Here is a 20151-nt window from a genome sequence, read left to right on the forward strand (position 1 = left end):
GTTGCAATCTGCATATGACCCTGGATCTCAAAACCAGTCAGGTCAATTTTATGAAACATTTACATCAAAGAGATTTACAACAAAACTGACTAAATAAGCTTTCCATTGATGTGGTTTGTTTGGATAGGGCGATATTTGGCTGAGATACAACAAGGGTGCAAAAAAAAAAAAAAAAAAATATATATATATATATATATATATATAGAGAGAGAGAGAGAGAGAGAGAGAGAAGATTGCCTTTAAAGTTGTCCAAATGAAGTTGCAATGCATGTTACTAATCAAAAATTAAGTTTTGATATATTAACAGTTTACTATTTACAAAATATCTTCATGGAACATGATCTTAATAATCTAATGATTTTTGGCATAAAAGAAAAATAAATAATTTTGACTCACACAATGTATTGTTGGCGATTAATATAAATATACCTGTGATATTTATAACTGGTTTTGTGGTCCAGGGTCACATATTAGTTCAACTATAGTACAGTCTAAACCAGTGGTTCTCATTCAGGGGCCCGGGACCACTAAAGGACCTCAGAAAACTTCCAATGGGCCCTGAACATGACCTAAATTGTTTTAATTGAATTTGAATTCATTTTAAGTGTGATTTTTTTGGGGGGGGGAAAGTATAAATTAATAACATCTTAAAACTTAATGGGCGTCGCCAATCTTATAAATGACTCACAATTTTTAATGCAATAAAATATTTTAACATTTTTAATCTTATTAATTTAAATTAAGGGATTATGTGGCTTTTAAATTAAAACCTAGGCTAATACATAATTGTAGTTTAAAAAAAAAAAAAACGTGTAGGTCTATTTATTAAGTAATTATGTTATAAAACAACATATCAAATACCAATATATACTTCACTCAAAATCAATAAGAAAATCTCACATTGTTTTTGCTGGTTGGCATTTCATATTCGGCGCCTCGTGGACACACATGATCCCGCGCACGTGACCGCGAGAGGCGGGGACTGATTAACGCGTTTACAGTAGCTCAGACGTGACGAGTTACACCCCCGGTCTCTGGACAGTTTTCTCCTGGGGTCGATGCAGATATTTAGTTTGGGTCAGTCAAAGTTGCCAAGTGACCAGACGTCAGATAAAATCATTTCGACCGAGAGAAGAGGACACTGGACGCGAAGGTACACTGCGTGCGTGCGCTTTTTAGCCCTGTGTATGTTTGTAATTTTACCCTGTATATTTTCTAACATATAGAAGCGTTTACACAGTGTTTATGGATGGATGCTGAATGGATGGATGTACCGAAACACTTCACAGATGAATGTCATGAGGCTGCAGTGAGGATTACATTTATTGTTGGCCAAATACTCTTGGTTCTGCCCTGTTGCTAGGAGACCTTTGACAGCTGAGGTTTAAAAGGGATTTTGTGCATTTAGTGACAGGGTTGCTTTGTGTCCGTGACGTAATTAAATTGTCAAAATAATAACATCCGCCCACGGGTTGTTATTATTATTTTTTAGTAATATAACCTATACTTTGATTTTAACGCGACTGTATCTGACTTAAATTGTCAATTCAGCCACCTCTACTTTGATGGATTAAGGGTGTATTCTGGTTAAGTAGGTCAGTGACAGGCTAAAGATGATACATGGGACCATTTGAGTGACACACCAAAGCTATTGAGGAAATATATGTCATACTGTATCATAGACACTAGTTTTATGGCTCTTATGTCTTTCCTTTTCCCTCATCTTTTCTCCTCCATCGTCTGTGGACTACAGTCTGCTGGCTGAAGGTCATTTTGTGATCAGATCAATATCTGCTGGGATGCCTCAGACACGATGGGCCATTAGGCTCCAATGAGTCCTGCATCAAATCGCCTACTCTCTGCCTTGGAACCATTTGTCCATCACATGTGGCTCTATGAGAGGAGCGCCACAGCCAGTAGATTTTGGATCAGAATGAACTTTGCCTCTAGCTGTTTTGTATCCAAACACATTGTGCATCAGTAGGGTGAGTGGTGTTTTTATTATGCTTCTTCTATTGTGTTGTGCTTTAGATGAGCATTACTGCATGAGCGAATCTCTCAAAAATATGTCTGGTCATATTTTCACTCCCCTTCTTTTCATACAGATAATTTAGGATGGTTAAGATTTTTTTGACCTCATACCGTATTTTTATAAGTTATTCACATTTCATCCCCAGTATTCTCATTAATTTAATATGCATGGATGTTTTAATTTTTAGCTTGTGTGCAATTGTCATCCTGTCTGATCACACAATGATTTTATTTTATCGAAATTTAATTCAATTTTGACATTTTTTTAATTTTTTTAATTTGATTAGTATTATTTTTATCTGCTTAAAGCTAGTGCAACTATCAAAAAGTATAAAAACAATTTAAATATTATATAATGATTTTATGTATTACAGTTTAAGAATTGTGGGAGGAAATGTGCTTAGTTGTAATAAAAAGCTTATAACATGTGATATGCATCACATACATTTCTCAGTGGATATTTTAATGTTTTGCGGAAGCAAATCATTTAAATCTTTAAAAGCTCTTCTCAGTAGCTCCACGGAGATGCTCAGATATTCAGGCTATCTGAGGCTTCTCAGATATGTAGGCTGTGTCCTTATTCGCTCAGTCTTAGCTGTTTCTGTTTTCTCACTATAGAGTGCTGCACATGCTCAGTCGGGCCTGTCTGGTGTTTTGTAGTATCAGCAGGAAGCAGACCTTCCTCCTCCTCCTCCTCCCCTCTCCTCCAGGAGCATGCCCTCTGAGCCTCCTCCCAGGTATGTTCTGCAAACCTCAGTCTACCTTGAGAGGTCTCCATGTCCTCAGCGCTTTGGTGAGTTTTAATTTGATGTAGACACCGTTGGATTTGATGGGAGGTGTTGTGACATGGTCAGCTTTATTTAAAGAGCTCTGGAGGATGTCTGAGGTCATCTGAAGCTTTTATCTCCCAAGGCAGTATTACTTTGTGTTAACTAACACTGTAAAACATTTTTTTGTTAAATTTACTACAGTGATGAGATAACTGACACTGCGGGGGCATTTTGGTGACTATATTCTACAATTCCGATATATACATATAAGATTAAAATGATAAAAGATTAATATTAACCGGTATTAAAATCTTTTTGTAACTGCAAAATATAGTGAGAATGGCACTTATAGTTACAATGGAGGGCAACATGATGACTTAAGCAGTGCCCTCCTCTTTACCCCAGCAACTGCTGTCAGTAATAACATAGAAAGAGCAGTGTCACCCACATATGCCATCAGAGTAAATCATGTATATGTCATGCCACAGTACTAAAATAAGCATTAATTAAAGAACAAAAAATTTAGCATTTAGCACTCCAATGTGGATAACTAACAAAAAATACCAACAAATGTGTTGGTTTATTCAGCAATTTTTGGTAATGCCCATATCCATACTAATTCAAAGAAGGTTCATACTTTTTTACTTATAATAATATAATTTTATTGTAAAAGTGTATATATTGCCTTGCTAAAGTATTATTATTATAAATATAATCTTGCTTGTAATTAATTTATTTTTAAAACAAAGGTATATAATTTAGATTAATTTAATTTAATGTATATTTATCTTTAAATCTTTACAGTAAAATTACATGTACTTTTTAAAACAAAAATAAATAAACAAATTTACTGTATCATTTCTGCATTCTTTTTGTTAAATAACATTTTTTCCCAGTGTACAGACTGAGAATGAGAGCTAAATCTGAATGTGTTGAGCTGAAAAGAGCTATTCAGGGCCACGGGAGCAGTGAGAATCAATGACATCTCACTTACTGAATAGATATATTGATAGACCTAGTGTTCAGCAGCTGGCAAAAAGACACATTCGCACACATGCACACTTCATTGTTTCTGGCCACAGGATTCCATGATGAGATGTTCACAATTTCCAAGCATAGGCTTGTCTTGCAGCATTGTTCTTGTGTCTCAGCTCTCAGGACATGCTGACAGGACAGAGGCTGTGTCAATCCAAATCCCACCAGGACTCTGTCCTCTCTGCCCTTAATCAGCAGCGCAAGGACGGACTGCTCTGCGATGTCACCCTGGTCGCCGGGGAGCAGAAGTTCCATGCTCACAAGGCAGTCCTGGCAGCCTGCAGTGATTACTTCAGGGTGAGATTTTACACTCTAGATATTCCATCTCATGAAACATGATCAATGAGAGTGTCTGCAACACAAGTTTCTTTAGGTTTCTATGCTCTATATAAAGATACACTTATGCTGGCATCCTAAGAGTACAGTTCTCCCAAAAATATATATTTTTTGCTGTCATGTTGTTCCATATCTATGGTAGCCCATTTCCACCAGATAGGAAAGTAATTATATGATATAATTATGACATACTAAGCTACAATTATTTTTTTTAGATTTATCTTTGGTTTTGCCTTTATTATGATACAACAGTGGAGAGCAGTCAGGAAGCAAAGTGAGAGACAGAGAGGGGGGTGGGATCGGGAAAGGTCCTTGAGCCGGGATTCTGAACACACTTGCCTACTAGGTTACCGGGCTCGACAGCCATAATTAATTCTAACATAAAAAGTTGAAGTGATGACATGAATTATGTCAATCTAAATTATGAACAATAAGAGATTATGAGATATAAAGTCATAGTTGTGACATACAAAAAACCAACAACAAAAAGTAAAAATTATTAGGTAAGGGGTCAATCGATTATTATAAAAGTCTAACTTTTATGCCATAATTATGGATTAGTACGTCATGACTTTTCATTTTAATCTCATACTCGTGATTTAGTATCTCATATTGTGACTACAATGAATGATTTACCAAAGTATAGTATGTGTGTATTTTTTAATGTGTCAGAAAAAGGCTTCCATTGATATCCTTTTTTTTTTAACAGAAAGGGAGATATTAGGCAGACTGTTTAAGCTGCTCTTTTCCATGCAATAAAAGTGAATGGGGACGAGTGCTGCTGAGAGAAAAAGACAAAAATGTAATATGTATAAGTCATTTTATATTAAAAGTGACGTGTACATACATTCAAATGTGTATCAAAATGTTTTCGTGCCATGTTTGAAATCAGTGTGAAATTTTGGGAACTGTACAGCATCATTCCCTTTCATTACGTGGAAAAGAGCAGCGTAAACATACTGTTAAACATCTTTAGTCCCTCACACAAGTCATACGAGTTTGGAACGACATGATGGTGAGTAAACACAGGATTTTCCTTTTTAGCTGTGTAATCCTGATTCAAATATGTACAGTTCACATGGAAGGCAAGATGGGAAATGAAAAGTCAGCAGCGGCCTGGAAACCGTATCAGTGAGATTTGATTTTGGTTTGTTCAGAAGATTACACAGAAGAAATACATCCAGCTCTGGAACAGAGAGAAAGATTATCTGCACAGTTCAAAGAACAGAATTAAACAGGGCAGGTATATTTATCTCTATATGTCTCTTGGGAAGCTCTCCACCTCTGTTGGGCTGGATGGTTAAGATTTTATCCCTCTGTTTTTGATTTTAGCCCTTGGTTCCTGATGAGGACACCTTCTGCCTTTGTTATCAAATGACTGACTAACGCTAGTCATGGCTTATGTAAAACATGGACTCATCCAAAGCTTCAGTCAATATAGTTACTGTGTACACAAATCAAAGCAAGCTGTTGGCTCGGTTTGACAGCTACCCTTTGACATTGTATGCCTGCAAGGTTTGTATTATTCCTGATTTCTGTTAGGTGAAACAGTTGAATAGATTTAAATAGGCAGACGTGAATGAGCATTTGTCTGATGCTTTACAGTGAATTTCAAAATGATTTGTGTTAGAAAATTAATCCTAAATCCTGAGTATTTCGCAAGTGGTCCTGCATTGTTTGTGCATGAATTATACCTACAATTTTAAGGCTTGTTAAGAAGAGATGTGTTATTTGAAACACAAAAAGATAGTGACATTAACGTTATATGGATGGACAAAGCACTCAGAACCACCCTAGAAATGTGGCAGAGTTTATACCAGTTTACCCAGTGGCACCTGTCTTATTCTATTTTCAGGCATGATGCCCATGAGAAATTACAGGATATTGCACCCTTTCGAGCTTTAACACATCAGCGGCACTAATGAATAAATGCGAATGGTGTAATCAGTGCCTGTGGCTCTGCCACTAAAGACAAACACTGTAATAATGACATTACACATTAGTCCAAAGATGTTTGTATAGCAAAGCTCTTTGAGTAAACAAACCTATCTATCTATCTATCTATCTATCTATCTATCTATCTATCTATCTATCTATCTATCTATCTATCTATCTATCTATCTATCTATCTATCTATCTGTCTGTCTGTCTGTCTATCTATCTATCTATCTATCTGTCTGTCTGTCTGTCTGTCTGTCTGTCTGTCTGTCTGTCTGTCTGTCTGTCTGTCTGTCTGTCTGTCTGTCTGTCTGTCTGTCTGTCTGTCTGTCTGTCTGTCTGTCTGTCTGTCTGTCTGTCTGTCTGTCTGTCTGTCTGTCTGTCTGTCTGTCTGTCTGTCTGTCTGTCTATCTATTATGACAGATACAAGTATATCTTTAACAGTTAATGACATCAGCAACAATCATGACACAAGTAAGTTCAGATGATGATTCAGTAACCACTCTGGCCAATTAACTTCAGTGAGAGATTCGCCAAACTGATTCAAAACAACAATTCATCTCTTTGAACTATTATTTAAAAAACAGCTCATAAGAGTATTTGTGAATCAGACTATACTGGTAGTGCTGTTATTTTTGTCTGTTTTGTTCTTGCCACAGTTTTAGTGGTGCATTGTATAGACTTAACATGCATTCAGAGCTCACGTGAAATATGATTGCGTGGTACTGAAGATTCACTGTGCAGCAATGCCGGAAATGATGTGAGGCATTGAATGATTCTGCATTATCATATGGCTCAAAAAGCATGCGTTGTAAACTAATTAGCCTGCAGAGCTGCTGTCTGACCAGCTTGCTCTGCCTTTCCAAGGTCATAAGTCATCCAGCCAGACATGTGACTCAGGACTGGTCCTTAGTACCCACAATCCCCTTGCAATAAAACCCTATAAGTCTTGCTTATGGGCATTGGTGTCCCAGTAAGGAGCTCTCTAAGTAGCGTCAACAAATCTCAGCTCTGAGTCCTTTTGAATGTCTGAATGTGAGCCGAGGTCAGGCATTAAATAAGTGCTGCTCTTAAAATAGAAAATAGGAAAACATGGTACACTTGTACCAGGCACTTCAATTGTGAGATACTACTGGGGGAAAAGTTTCTGAAGGTGAGGTGACAAAGATAAGATGATAAACACTTGGCATCTATTTTCAGCACATGGAGGCTTCAGACTGAGCCAAGACCTGCATTAGATGTCTATTGATTCTTATGCGCTGATACTAATTTTAATCCAGAACCAGACTTAATCTGCATCTGAGATTTACTGCTCCTTGAGTTTGAGAGATATATAGATAGATCACACTTTTTTTTTATTCAACACTGGATGTTCATCATTAGGAGCAGTTAGGTTTGATCAGTTGCGTTTGGTAGGTGTAATGATGATCCAATGTCCTTTGACTTCCTCTCCTCCATGGGCTCTGATCAATGACCATCCTACGCTCGCTCTGTGACAGTAATCAATGCTTTTGATTAGTGTCCTCCTGCCAGAGAACACAGCGGGACAGCACTGGCCTCTTGTTCTCTTTATTTTGTGTGTGTGAAACTAAAGTACGCACTGATTGATGGTCATGGACTCACTTTCATTCTCAGTATGAGACTCTTTAGACTTGAATGAAGAGTTTATTGATGTTTTTGATTTAAGGTCTATTTACAGGATGCTATATTACTCTAGTTCTGTAGTGCATCCAGCTCATATGTTTGTTTGTGTGTGTGTGTGTCTTCAGGCCATGTTCAGTCTGTGCATGGTGGAGAGTGAGGCGGATGAGGTAACTCTCCAGGGTGTGACTAGCGTGGGACTGAAGCATGCACTGGACTTCGCCTACACAGGCCAGGTAAATTCAGCATAGCCCACACAGCTACATAGAGCCTGAACATGCAAAACAAAAAAAATTGACTGCGCCTCAAGCAAAGACAGGTCTCTAGGTTCTGGAAAGACCCCATTATGAATACACTCAAATAGGAGCAGATAAGTGAAATATTTGTGAATAATTATATTTATTCTCGAGCTTCACAAATGGGTTTACACACCTGAACATCTAATTCTGGTTAAATGTAATCCTGGGTTCATCACACCATACATTTGTGAACTCTTGAGTTCATATTCTCAGATGCATATTTATTAGGTCAATAACATATTAATATATATAATTATATAAATATATAACAGACATTTTAATGTATATATATGTATATATGTATATGTATATGTTTTAATTTATTTAATTTTAATTATTTACAGTGTATAAATATTTAATGAATACATATGTTTTGTTTGTGATTGGCTCTCTGTTGCTATACAACTTTGACATTATAGCATTGCTAGCAGAGATAATGTAAGGGCACCCATGATTCAGTATTATATACACTAACATTCAAAATTTGTTCAAATAAATTGATATGCATTATATTGGTCACTAGTGGATCAGAAGTGACAGTTAAGACTATAACCAGTTGGCTGCTTTTTTGCTCCTGGATGCATATGTGCTTTAGCTGCACCAGCCTGAAAAATACAGTTTTTTTTGCACGATTTGAGCAAACCATCTGTGGTACAGAGAATGAAACACGTGTTGTGGCTTATTTCGATTTAGCTCTTAAGCCTCTATGAGAAGAAGCATTTTTCCTTCTTTAAAACGATACTGTATTTGTATGATCATATAATGCACTCTGTACATTTAATAATGAACATTTGAATGGATTTGCAATCTAATCCATAAATTATGTAAAGACATTTAATATAGTAGTCTGCTATACATATTATTATAGAGCTGGCTTAAAATGCAATGCTTACTTTTATACAATATTTAACAAAGGGTCACTGCTCCATCTCTCTCTTCCCCAAGGGGTCCTTGGCCTGAAAAGGGTTGAAGACCCCTGTTTGCAAGGTTGTTGCTTCTTATAGGATAGTCTTACTCTGGTCCTTTGTCTGTAGATCATGCTGGAGCCAGGAGTGATACAAGACGTCTTGTCTGCTGGAAGCCACCTTCAACTGCTGGAACTGCTCAGCCTCTGTTCTCACTATCTCATTCAGGTGTGTTTGAGTCATTTCTGCCCTGGAAACATGCAGGCAGGTCAGCAGGTACCACATATAACTTCACTGTGTGATCAGATCTTTGTTTTACATCATCACTGTGTTTGTGTCAGATTTTGTTTTTTAAAAGTGCTATGATTTTGCTGCTTCCTGTTCACTTCTTAGAGGAGTAGGTCTGAAAAAAATAAATAAAACTGTCATCATCCATCCACTCTCATGTCATCACCTTCATGCTCTTTTTAGTTTGATTACAATTAATGTGTACAGTTGGAGCTTTCAAGCTTCAAAAAGACACAAATAACTATAGTATTATTAAAAATTATAACATTGTATATGACTATATATGGTTTTGTGTTATATTCTCCTGAAGCCTTTGTGTGAGAAATTTTTATTTCTTTATTTATTTAGTAATTATTTCTTAAGGATTTTGAGCCGATTCTGTAGAATTCCATAGGTTTTCCCCATAAATTAGCCCAGAAAATGTTACAAGATCTTCATGTTCCACCTGGGACTTTTCATGGCTCATCACTGCATTTAAAATGTGCTTATTATTCATTTTAACCAGTAGATGGCAGTCAGTCTCTGTGTGAAGCATTTTTCCTAACCGTGCATCTGTGGAACATCCTGACTGGATTTATCTCTCCGTTGTTCTTTCTTTTACTTAGAATTTTCCAGGCTACAGTTATGGATATTGTGGTCTTTGATGAAATTCAGCTCTGTTAAGCTTCCAGTTATCATTTATTTTAACTGTATTATTCATTGCATTACAATATTTAACAACTGTATGTGTGCATTCATGCTAATATCTTATTGTTTGCGTTTATGGGCTTGAGTCAGGGCATATAAGATTTAATTTTAGACTGTAATGGTCAACCAGTTTGTGTTCATAAACTTTAGCATGAATAGAACACCCCTTCTGACTGTGAATCTGTCTGTATTTATATCTGTGCCTGAAGGAGCTGAACAGTTTTAACTACCTGGACCTGTACAGATTGGCAGACCTCTTCCACTTGCCGGCCCTAGAGGAAGCAGTGGTGGGCTTTCTGGTGGATCACCTTTCTGAGCTTCAGAGGAGCAGACAAGAGGAAGTGCTGCTCCTACCTTATCGGCTCCTCAGGGAAGTGCTAAAAAGCGACCGCCTCACCTCCCTCAGTGAGGAGGAGATATGGCAGGTGTGTGGGCCGCAGATTCACATACTGTAATTGTTCAAAACATTTCTGAACTGCTTAGGCAGCTTTAATGCAAAATATCAGCATGGGGTTCAAAGCTCTGAGACGTCCGTTGTTGGGTTTGTCTTCAGATTTTGAAAACTTTGCAACAAAGAACAGTTGCGAAATATTTAAGTTTCTACATCATTTATAATTCACTTATGTGACCCTCTTTGTACAGACAGTCAGATGTTCATCCACTGAAGCTCAAGATGCTCTATGGAACATCTTGAATCATGCTGGACAATGTGAAAATTAGGTTTTACAAAGACTTGTGGAGCTCATGCGGTGCTGCTATCATTAAACCAAAACAAGAACAAACCATTTTGTAATGGACCCTTTCACAGACAGTTATGATGCGTTTTCCAGTAAATGGAGTTTTTTTTATATGAAGATTTGATATGCATTTATAAAACTCTACTTTGTATCGTATTACCTTGGTTTTGAATAACAGAACACTAGTTAATGCTGCTGCATGGGTGTTTCTACTACAACGGCTGCCTTGTGGCCACTGTAATCAGTCTCTAGATATTTTTTTCCTCTTTTGCAAAGTCATAGAAATGCTATCGTGTTTTATTTATTTTGGGGAATGCAAAATTATATTTGTTGTAGTTTCCGTTCACCACTGTAGAGGTTTACCCAACTATTACGACTTCCACTGCACCCTGGGAATGTGAAAAGGGTCCATTAATGTAAAATTTTTAGTTCAGGTTTTTTAATATACTTTGTAATATATTGTAATTTAATAATATATAATAATGTATAATTTAATAGTGCAATTGTATTGAATTAGAAAATAAAGTCTCAGAATTTTGGACCCTGTGACATTCTCTCTAACGGCCAAATGCAAAGTGTTGTTGAATAAATCTGAATGCTTAAGGTCATATTCACAAACACAATCTCCACCTGTTTAATTTACGGTGTAAGAAAAAAAAGGTGTGCGGACAATGCAAGCGTGTGTGTGTGCGTGTGAGTGAGTGTATGTACACACGGGCGGAGGCTGTAGTCAGTGGAGGGGGGGCTGTGGTGTGACTATTCATTTGCACCAATCAGGCATCCCTACCACCCCCTCCCCCCACCCAGCCTCTCTCTGATTAGGCCCACCGCGGCTCCATCAGCGCCTCAATCCCCCAGCTGTCACTCCGGCCGCCCTACTGATTGAAAACAATCAGGCCTCTGATGGCACAATTACCCTGACCCTTTAACCAGTCGCTGCTGCCATAATCAGGCCCTGATTAGGCTGCTTTGGGCCTCCTTCACTTTGCAGAGAAGGTTAATTTGGGCATCAGACGGACGCGTGATGGGCACAGGGGCTGGTGCTGCCGTCCGCCGGTCCGAACGTGCACCCGCCAGTGCTACCCTCGATATAGTTTGGCTGTCAATCATCGTCATGCAGTTCTCTGAGTCTCACGCTCTGGAAATCACATTTTCTTCCTCTTTGTTTTTTTTTTTTTTCTTCTCTCGCACTCACTCTCTGTCTGTCTTTCTCCATGCGGGAGTGGGTGGGGGAGTTCATTTATTTTCTGCCCCGAGGAAGTTCTCTGATCCAGTGTGACCTTCACAGTCAACAGACGCTGCCTCGCTCACACCTCACTCTTTCTCTCTCTCTCCCTCCCTCTCTCGTTTTCCACTCTCACTCATTCTCTTTCTTCTTCTGTTCTGTTGGCTGTGAAAAGGAGAAGGAGGTTTGAAAAAAACCCAACTAAAATTCAGAGAAAGGAAGAAAGCGAAACAGAACCTCAATAGAGCGTTACATGATTAATGGAGCCAAACAGGAATGGAGGGTTTTGCTGAAACCTCGGTGCACTTAAAGCTTAAATGTGTAATTATTTAGGAATGCATCTTATATAGGTATCAGCGGTTATCGAATGAGATTACACTTTAATTTAACTGAATCGTATACCATTGTATCTTTTACTAAACCATACTGAATACTTCGGCCAACATTAGATCTTTAATTGTGCATGCAATTATCATGTTTGGCTCACTTCAAGTTAATCAGTGTTTAAAAACATTAAGAATTGAAGTCTATAATCCATAATAATACATGACTATACATGTTTCATATTGCACGTTATAATATTTTGGTGCCTAAATTCACAAATAGCATTTAAAAATATATTTTTATTTTATTAAAGTTGTTTAGGCAATATAGTGTAGAATTTTATATATCAACAATTTATTTCTTATAAGCCATAAGATATAAATAGTTATAGGCTTATTGGCATCTACCGTAACATTATGAGTAAAACTTGAAAAACATTGTTTAAAAAAAAGGAAAAACACTTAATTCAGTTTAAGTATGATTCATTTTATTGCTACTGTGTTTTATTAAAAACAATAGACAATGGATCATATTAAACTATATAATAAAATATTATATATATATTGGCTATTTATTTCTTATCAGCCATAACATAAAGGTAATCAAAGGCTTATTTATTTTATTTATTTCTCTTTTATTTGACAGGGACATTGCAATTAAACATAGTACAAAACAAGTTAGTAACTAATGCTATGCAAAAAGAGTTTATAGCTAGAGCTAATTTTCAACTCCAGTCCCTGGTTGGGCCTTTACACTACAACATTTTCTATTTCCACATAAAAACGTATCTATAAACACACCATATAAATCACTTACATACACAAATTGTATGTAAAAATATTGGTAATGAACATAATTTTAATATGAGTAAAAAAATTAATCATTTTATACAATTCATTTTATTTTTTTACTTTTATTTTTATTCAGAATTAAAAAGTAGACAATATTATATAAAATGTTATGTACTGGCCATTTATTTCTTATCAGCCATAACATGAAGATAATTATTGGCTTAACATTGCTTAATGCCTAATATGCATTAGTAGCTTAATGAGTTCAAAAGTGACTCTTGTTTGTTGCATCTGACAGAGCTAAATCATCTCAATCAGTTTGGGGGCAGGATTTCCTGTTTAACAACCAATGGCAGACGGGGGGGGAGTGTTTGGGAAACCTTTCTGGTAGCAATCATTATCTCTCCAAATTGGTGCTGCTAGCGGTGCAGAAATAACACACTCTACCTTAAACTCCTTGATTTTTCCTAGAAATACCTGCCTGCAATTAATGTACTGTAAAACATTTTGTGTAAGCACAATAAAATCGACCCATTTATGTTGTGCCATTCAAATCTTTAAATGACGAAATATGCCAAGAAAAATATATTACAAGCATTTAAATTTGCCATTTGTGTGTAGGAGACTGCTCCGGAACGTCTAGAGGTGGTGGCCCATGATCTCGGGCTTCTATAATAAGTTCTCTGTCTCAGGGCTGATTGTGTTAAAAGCCACTTTGTTTCCACGAGAGTGGCATCGCTTATCTCTAGCCATCTCCGCCGTACTTGCCTGCCTCTGCAGCTAAACAGTCTAGATTGCTCTCAAGTTCAATTAACTCCCCTTTGTCTAACTCCCTTGGCTGCGCCAGAGTGTGTATGTGTGCATGCTTCACACGCATACCTCATGTACACGTGTGTGTGTGTGTGTGTGTGTGTGTGTGCGCTCACAGAGCCCCCCCATCTCATCTGCAGCTGTCTTCTCATCACTGTATAGAGACACAATATCTTAAGCATTAGCATGCAATGATACAAAGCATTGGCCTTGCGTAGACAGACGGTATTGTGTGGATGGTGTGAGCTGCAGCCTGTAATATGAGCAGTGTGATCTCCTGATCCTGAATCAGTGCTGAATACTGATGAGCCACTCTGCCCTGCTGTAGTTGCTGGTGCGTTGGCTGGAGCATGACTGCAGATACCAATACATGGAGGAACTGCTGCAACACGTGCGCTATGGCCTGATGGAGGTCTCCACCCTGCACCGTATGGCCAACAGCCACCCCTTCCTCAACTCCAGCAGCACTGTCGCCGCCCTGGTGGAGGAGGCGTTGGACTACCACCGGTCCGTATTTGCACAGCCTTTACGTCAGACGGCACGGACCACGCCACGCTTTCAGTCGTTGACCCTGTATATCGTCGGTGGGCGCAAACGGGAGGTCAGCCGTGTACGGGAACTGCGTTTCTTCAACCCTTCCACGCAGGAGCACTTGCGTGTTGCCGGGGGTTCGAACTGGAGTGAGTTGGCGCCCATGCCTGCTGGACGAAGTCACCACTGTGTGACTGTTATGGGCAACTTCCTGTTTGTGGCCGGTGGGGAAGTGGAACACGCCACCGGACGGACATGTGCGGTGAGGACAGCGTGCCGGTACGATCCGAGAGTGAACTGCTGGACTGATATTGCACCGATGAAGGCGTGCAGGGAGCACTTTGTGCTGGGAGCTCTGGGACAGTATCTTTACGCCGTCGGGGGGAGGAATGAACTGAGGCAGGTTCTGCCCAGTGTGGAGCGCTATTGTCCCAAGAGAAACAAGTGGACCTATGTGCAACCGTTTGACCGCTCGCTGTCCTGTCATGCAGGTTGTGTGGCGGACGGGCTGCTCTGGGTCTCAGGTACTAATACATTACTTCACAATTAGCCCAATATCAGGCATATATCAGACATCTCCCAATGTGTATAGGATTCTGACAGAGGTTCTAGGCCCAAAATTTAAAAGCATTACTAGAATCTGTTTAACATATGGCTCCTTCTGCTGCAGGTGGTGTCACTAACACAGCTCAATACCAGAATCGACTGATGGTGTATGACCCAGGACAGGTAATATGTTGGTATTTATGTGAGTCTAATGTAGTTGGGTAGTGCATCATCTTCCTCTATGAAAAAAAAGAAAGATTACTGATGAAAATTGAGCTTTGCCATCACTGCAATAAGTCACATTTTAAAATATATTAACATAAAAAGCAGTTAATTTAAATTGTAATAATATTGCACAATATTTTAGTTTTTACAGCATTTTTTGGTCAAATAAATATAGCACTGGTGAGCGTAAGAGACTTCTTTCTTCAAAATACTTACAGAAAATATGCTTGTTACTGTATTATTTTAGTTACTAAAAAATATAATGTAACTTATTTTAATACATTACATTAATATAAATATACAAAAATATTACTGTATGGGTTGCTGGTTAAAAATGATTAATAATTAATACACCTTGATGTAGTTACCATATTATAGTTACAATGTATTACATTTTATTTTTGTATAACCAAGAATTGTTTGGAAAGACATATTTTAGTGCTATGTCAGCTAAATGATTGACAACAAAGTAAAAACATTATATTATATTAAAAGGGCTGTGCATCTATTTGGGAAAAATTAAATACGGCATCTACCCTGATTAAGGTCAGTGGTGTTGCATACGCTTGTAGCATACAAACTGCATTTAACATTGAATAGAAATGAAATATTAATTCACAAAAAACAACCCCACCTCTACACACCACTGTAATTTATTAATGTTACATTTAAAAAGACATAAGAATAAGTATTGTAGAACTTCTGTGGTCACTGCAACTGTGTATTTTTCAAAGAGAGAGATATAAAGAAAGAAGAGGGGAGGAAAGAACAGGAGGCAGAGGCTCATTGGTATTCAAAGTGGCTTTGCATTCACCTGCCAGGAACAGCAACCCCCCACCCACACTACCCTCAACAGATGGTCGCCAAACACACACGTGTATATTCACACTCTCATTCACCACTGCTCGTGCAATCTCTGTGTATACACACCTCTCACAAATAAATGCACACACACACACGCACTGGAATAGGCTAAAGAAATATTTTAAATGTTTCAATTAATTGTATAGCTTGAAATTGTGTTATTTATTATTATTATTATTATTTACTAATTAAAGTATGTTTTTCTTTTGTAATTCCCTCTCTGTCATAGAATCAGTGGTTAGCGCGCAGTCCCATGTTGCAGAGGAGGGTGTACCATGTGATGGTGGCAGTAAAAAGGCAGCTGTATGTGCTGGGGGGGAACGATCTGGACTACAACAATGACCGCATCCTGGTTAGACACATTGACTCTTACGACATAGACATGGACCAGTGGACACGCTGCATATTCAGTCTCCTCACAGGTCACTACACACACTCTCCATGTAATAGATATGATTATTCAACTATTCTTGCAGAACATTTTTTCTTTCTATAAAAGTTTCTATTTCTATATATACTGTATTTGTTTTGAAGCACTACATTTTAGTAGTGCTACTGGCACCCATTTCAAAAGTACTAAGGTGATACCATAGTACAGTGATGGTTGAGGACAGTTAATATGGTACTGAATGATTTTTACATGGTGCTTTAAAGGAATAGTTCACCCAAAAATGAAAATTTGCTGAAAATGAACTCCCTCAATCCCTTAATTAACCCTCAGGTGATCCAAGATGTAGATGAGTTTGCTGCTTCATTAGAACAGATTTGAGAAACGTATCATTAAATCACTTGCTCTCTTGCTTTACCTGTATATGTGCGGTGTTTGTTGTGTGTTTTTGTCTTGTGCAGTGATTTGTATTTTTTATCTTTGTTTGCTTGTGAGGTGATCTTGGGTGTTTTGAAAGGTGCCATAAATGCATTATTATTATTATTATTATTATTATAATGCAGTGAATGGGTGCCATGAGACTGAAAACAGCTGATCATCACAATAATCTGGAAGTAATCCACATGACTCAAGTCCATCAGAAAATCTAGAGCATATCACACCAGTCCTCAGGTCCTTACACTGGCTTCCAGTTACATTTAGGATTGATTTTAAAGTACTTTTACTCGTTTATAAGTCACTCAATGGCCTAGGACCTAAATATATTGCTGATATGCTCACTGAATATAAACCAAACAGACCACTCAGATCATTTGGATCGAGTCAGTTAGAAATACCAAGGGTTCACACAAAACAAGGGGAGTCTGCTTTTAGCTATTATGCGGCCCGCAGCTGGAACCAGCTTCCAGAAGAGATCAGATGTGCTAAAACATTAGCTACATTTAAATCAAGACTCAAAACTCACCTGTTTAACTGTGCATTTGAATGAGCACTGTGCTGTATGTCCGAACTGACTGCAATACATTTTATGTATAATCATTTTCTTTAAATTTATTTTAAATCATTTTCTATATCATTTTAAAATTCCTTGTTTTTATTATTCTTATTTCCATGTTTTTATTGATTTTAATGTCTATTTCACTTTCTTTTATGTAAAGCACTTTGAATTACCACTGTGTATGAAATGTGCTATATAAATAAACTTGCCTTGCCTTGCCTTGCCATCAATTAACGTCTTGTGAAGCAAAAGATGTTTTTAACATCAAACCGTTGCTTCAAATATGGCTAAAATATGAGTGCCTTTATCCATAATATTGCTTTCTCCAGTCATCAAGCATCATTTACAAGTGAAAATGATGGATTTGTTTCTTACGAACATGCAGTTTTCACTTTACAAGACATTCATTGATGGACTGGAGTGAATTACTTGTGGATTATTGTGATGTTTTTATTAGCTATGACGGCACCCATTCCCTGCAGAGTATCCCATCTGTCAGCAAGTGAAATAATGCTCAAAATCAGCTGTTAGAATCTCTACAAACCCATCTACTGTACATCTCGGCTGGCCTGAGGAAGGGTGAAATATTCCTTTAATGCACATTGTATATATGTATTTTTTTTAAATAAATTCTCATTGTGCAGCATGTTACCTATTACACTTTTATTCTTTAATAACTATGAACTTTTGATAGGAATATGTAAAATAATGAACCTAGTTTAGCTAGTAAGAAGTTTTTAGAATCACAGACTTGGGAGACAAATTAAAGTCATCCAATCAAAAAAAAAAAAAAGAAAAAGTAAATGGAAGATGAAGTGGCTTTCCACAGTATCCACAGTGCCTGAAAGGGGTCATAAAACATTCAAGATTTTTTTTATTTGTCACATACACAATTATACAGGGTATAACCAGCAGTGAAGCATGGTAATGTTTTTGCTTTTATATGAGCAATATTTTTTACATTCTCCTCATAGGCCAAAATGAGGCAGGAGTGTCCGTCCATGATGACAGAATCTATGTGGTTGGTGGATATTCAATTTGGACAAATGAACCACTTGCCTGCATTCAGGTGAGTTGTCTTGAATGGTGCATATGTTTGAATGACATTTTGGATAATTAGTGTTGAGATGCCATCATTTGTCTGTTTGGCAGGTGCTAGATGTGAGCACCAAGGGGAAAGAGGAGGTTTTTTACGGGCCGACGCTCCCGTTCGCTTCGAATGGAGTGGCGACATGTTTCCTGCCTGCACCGTACTTCACCTGCCCCAACCTGCAGACCCTACAAGTGCCACATCACAGGATAGGAGCTCTCTAATCTCTCCGCTCATAACTCAAGGACATTCCCACAAACACACTATGAACCAAGGAAATCATGTGAGAGCCTATTGTACTTCCACAAATTGTGACAGGTGGATGAAACCGTCGTTGATCATAAATTGATCTCGTAGAGCCAGTGTTCTGATGGATGTGGAAACCTTCGAAAAGAAGTAAAAGAGTTTTTTATTGTCAAGATTCACTGACGTTCATGCATTTCTGAACTGGATGTGCTGCGGTGCTGCACCATGCTAATACAGTTTAACAAGCAGCGTGTTAAATCTGTCAGAATGATTAAGAGCCACTTCATGGCCCAGTCCCAAATGGTGCACTTGATGTGAACCTGTGGTCCATCAATTCCACAAGATTGCTGGTTGTCCCATTTATCATTTTAACATAAAAAGGGTATTCGTACCTCACAGTGATTACTCAACAATCCATGCAGAATGAAATCAAAAGAAATACGCAAGATCGGCATTTGGGACAAGGCCGAAGTGTTAAGGAACTGTTTTCATAGATTCTTAGGACTACATCCACTCGCTATTCTGACCTTAAAGGAACACGCCACTTTTTTGGAAAATAGGCTAAATTTACAACTCCCGTGGAGTTAAACAGTTGAGTTTGACCGTTTTTGAATCCATTCAGCCGATCGTGGGGTCTGGCTTTTATCTTAGCTTAGCATAGATAGCATATCTTAGCTTAGCATAGATCATTGAATTGGATTAGACAATTAGCATCTCGCTCAAAAATGACCAAAGAGTTTCGATAATATTCCTATTTAAAACTTGACTCTTCTGTAGTTACATCGTGTACTAAGACCAACGGAAAATGAAAAGTTGTGATTTTCTAGGCCGAAATGGCTAGGAACTATGCTCTCATTCCGGCGTAATAATCAAGGAACTTTGCTGCCGTACCACGGGTGCCATATCGGCCTAGAAAATCACAACTTTTCATTTTCGGTTGGTCTTAGTACACGATGTAACTACAGAAGAGTCAAGCTTTAAATAGGAAAATTATCGAAACTCTTTGGTGGAGCTAAGCTAAAAGTGCTACCGCCAGACCAGGAGATCGGATGAATGGATTCGAAAACGGTAAAACTCAACTGTTTAACTCCAGGGGAGTTGTAAAATGAGCCTATTTCCAAAAAAAAGTGCAGTGTTCCTTTAATGTTCTGCCGCTTTTATCCACACATCATTTCTCAGCCTGTGACAAACTACTTTTATCAAAACTCAGGATGAAGACCGTACAATTGTTTACTGAATGTGTATGACCACAGCTGACGTCAAATGCACACACAGCATCTTCACAATCTTGACTGTTCTCCATCCCACCACCAGAAACCCATTCCATAAGAAAACATGTAAGGGCACACTTTTTTTACATGTCTCTAATAAATACAACATTTATGCAGTTGTGGAATAATGATTAACAACAGTGAGTTCTTGAATCATTGATTCTCTGGAAACAAAC

General features: G+C 37.9%; 1 protein-coding gene across 1 annotated transcript; it reads left to right on the top strand.

Annotated features, from left to right (window-relative positions):
* Window positions 1-974: 974 nt before the first annotated feature.
* LOC306887393 (kelch-like protein 32) lies at window positions 975-20108 on the top strand. Its single transcript, XM_079445079.1, has 12 exons — window positions 975-1153; window positions 1754-1985; window positions 2650-2768; window positions 3953-4133; window positions 7880-7987; window positions 9085-9183; window positions 10140-10355; window positions 14146-14872; window positions 15019-15077; window positions 16213-16405; window positions 18343-18437; window positions 18521-20108. Exons 3-12 carry the CDS (start codon window positions 2746-2748, stop codon window positions 18680-18682), a joined length of 1863 nt encoding a protein of 620 aa, XP_079301205.1. The 5' UTR covers window positions 975-1153; window positions 1754-1985; window positions 2650-2745; the 3' UTR covers window positions 18683-20108.
* Window positions 20109-20151: the final 43 nt, after the last annotated feature.

This window comes from Barbus barbus (genome assembly GCF_936440315.1).
Source record: "Barbus barbus genome assembly, chromosome: 21".
NCBI classification, from domain to species: domain Eukaryota; kingdom Metazoa; phylum Chordata; class Actinopteri; order Cypriniformes; family Cyprinidae; genus Barbus; species Barbus barbus.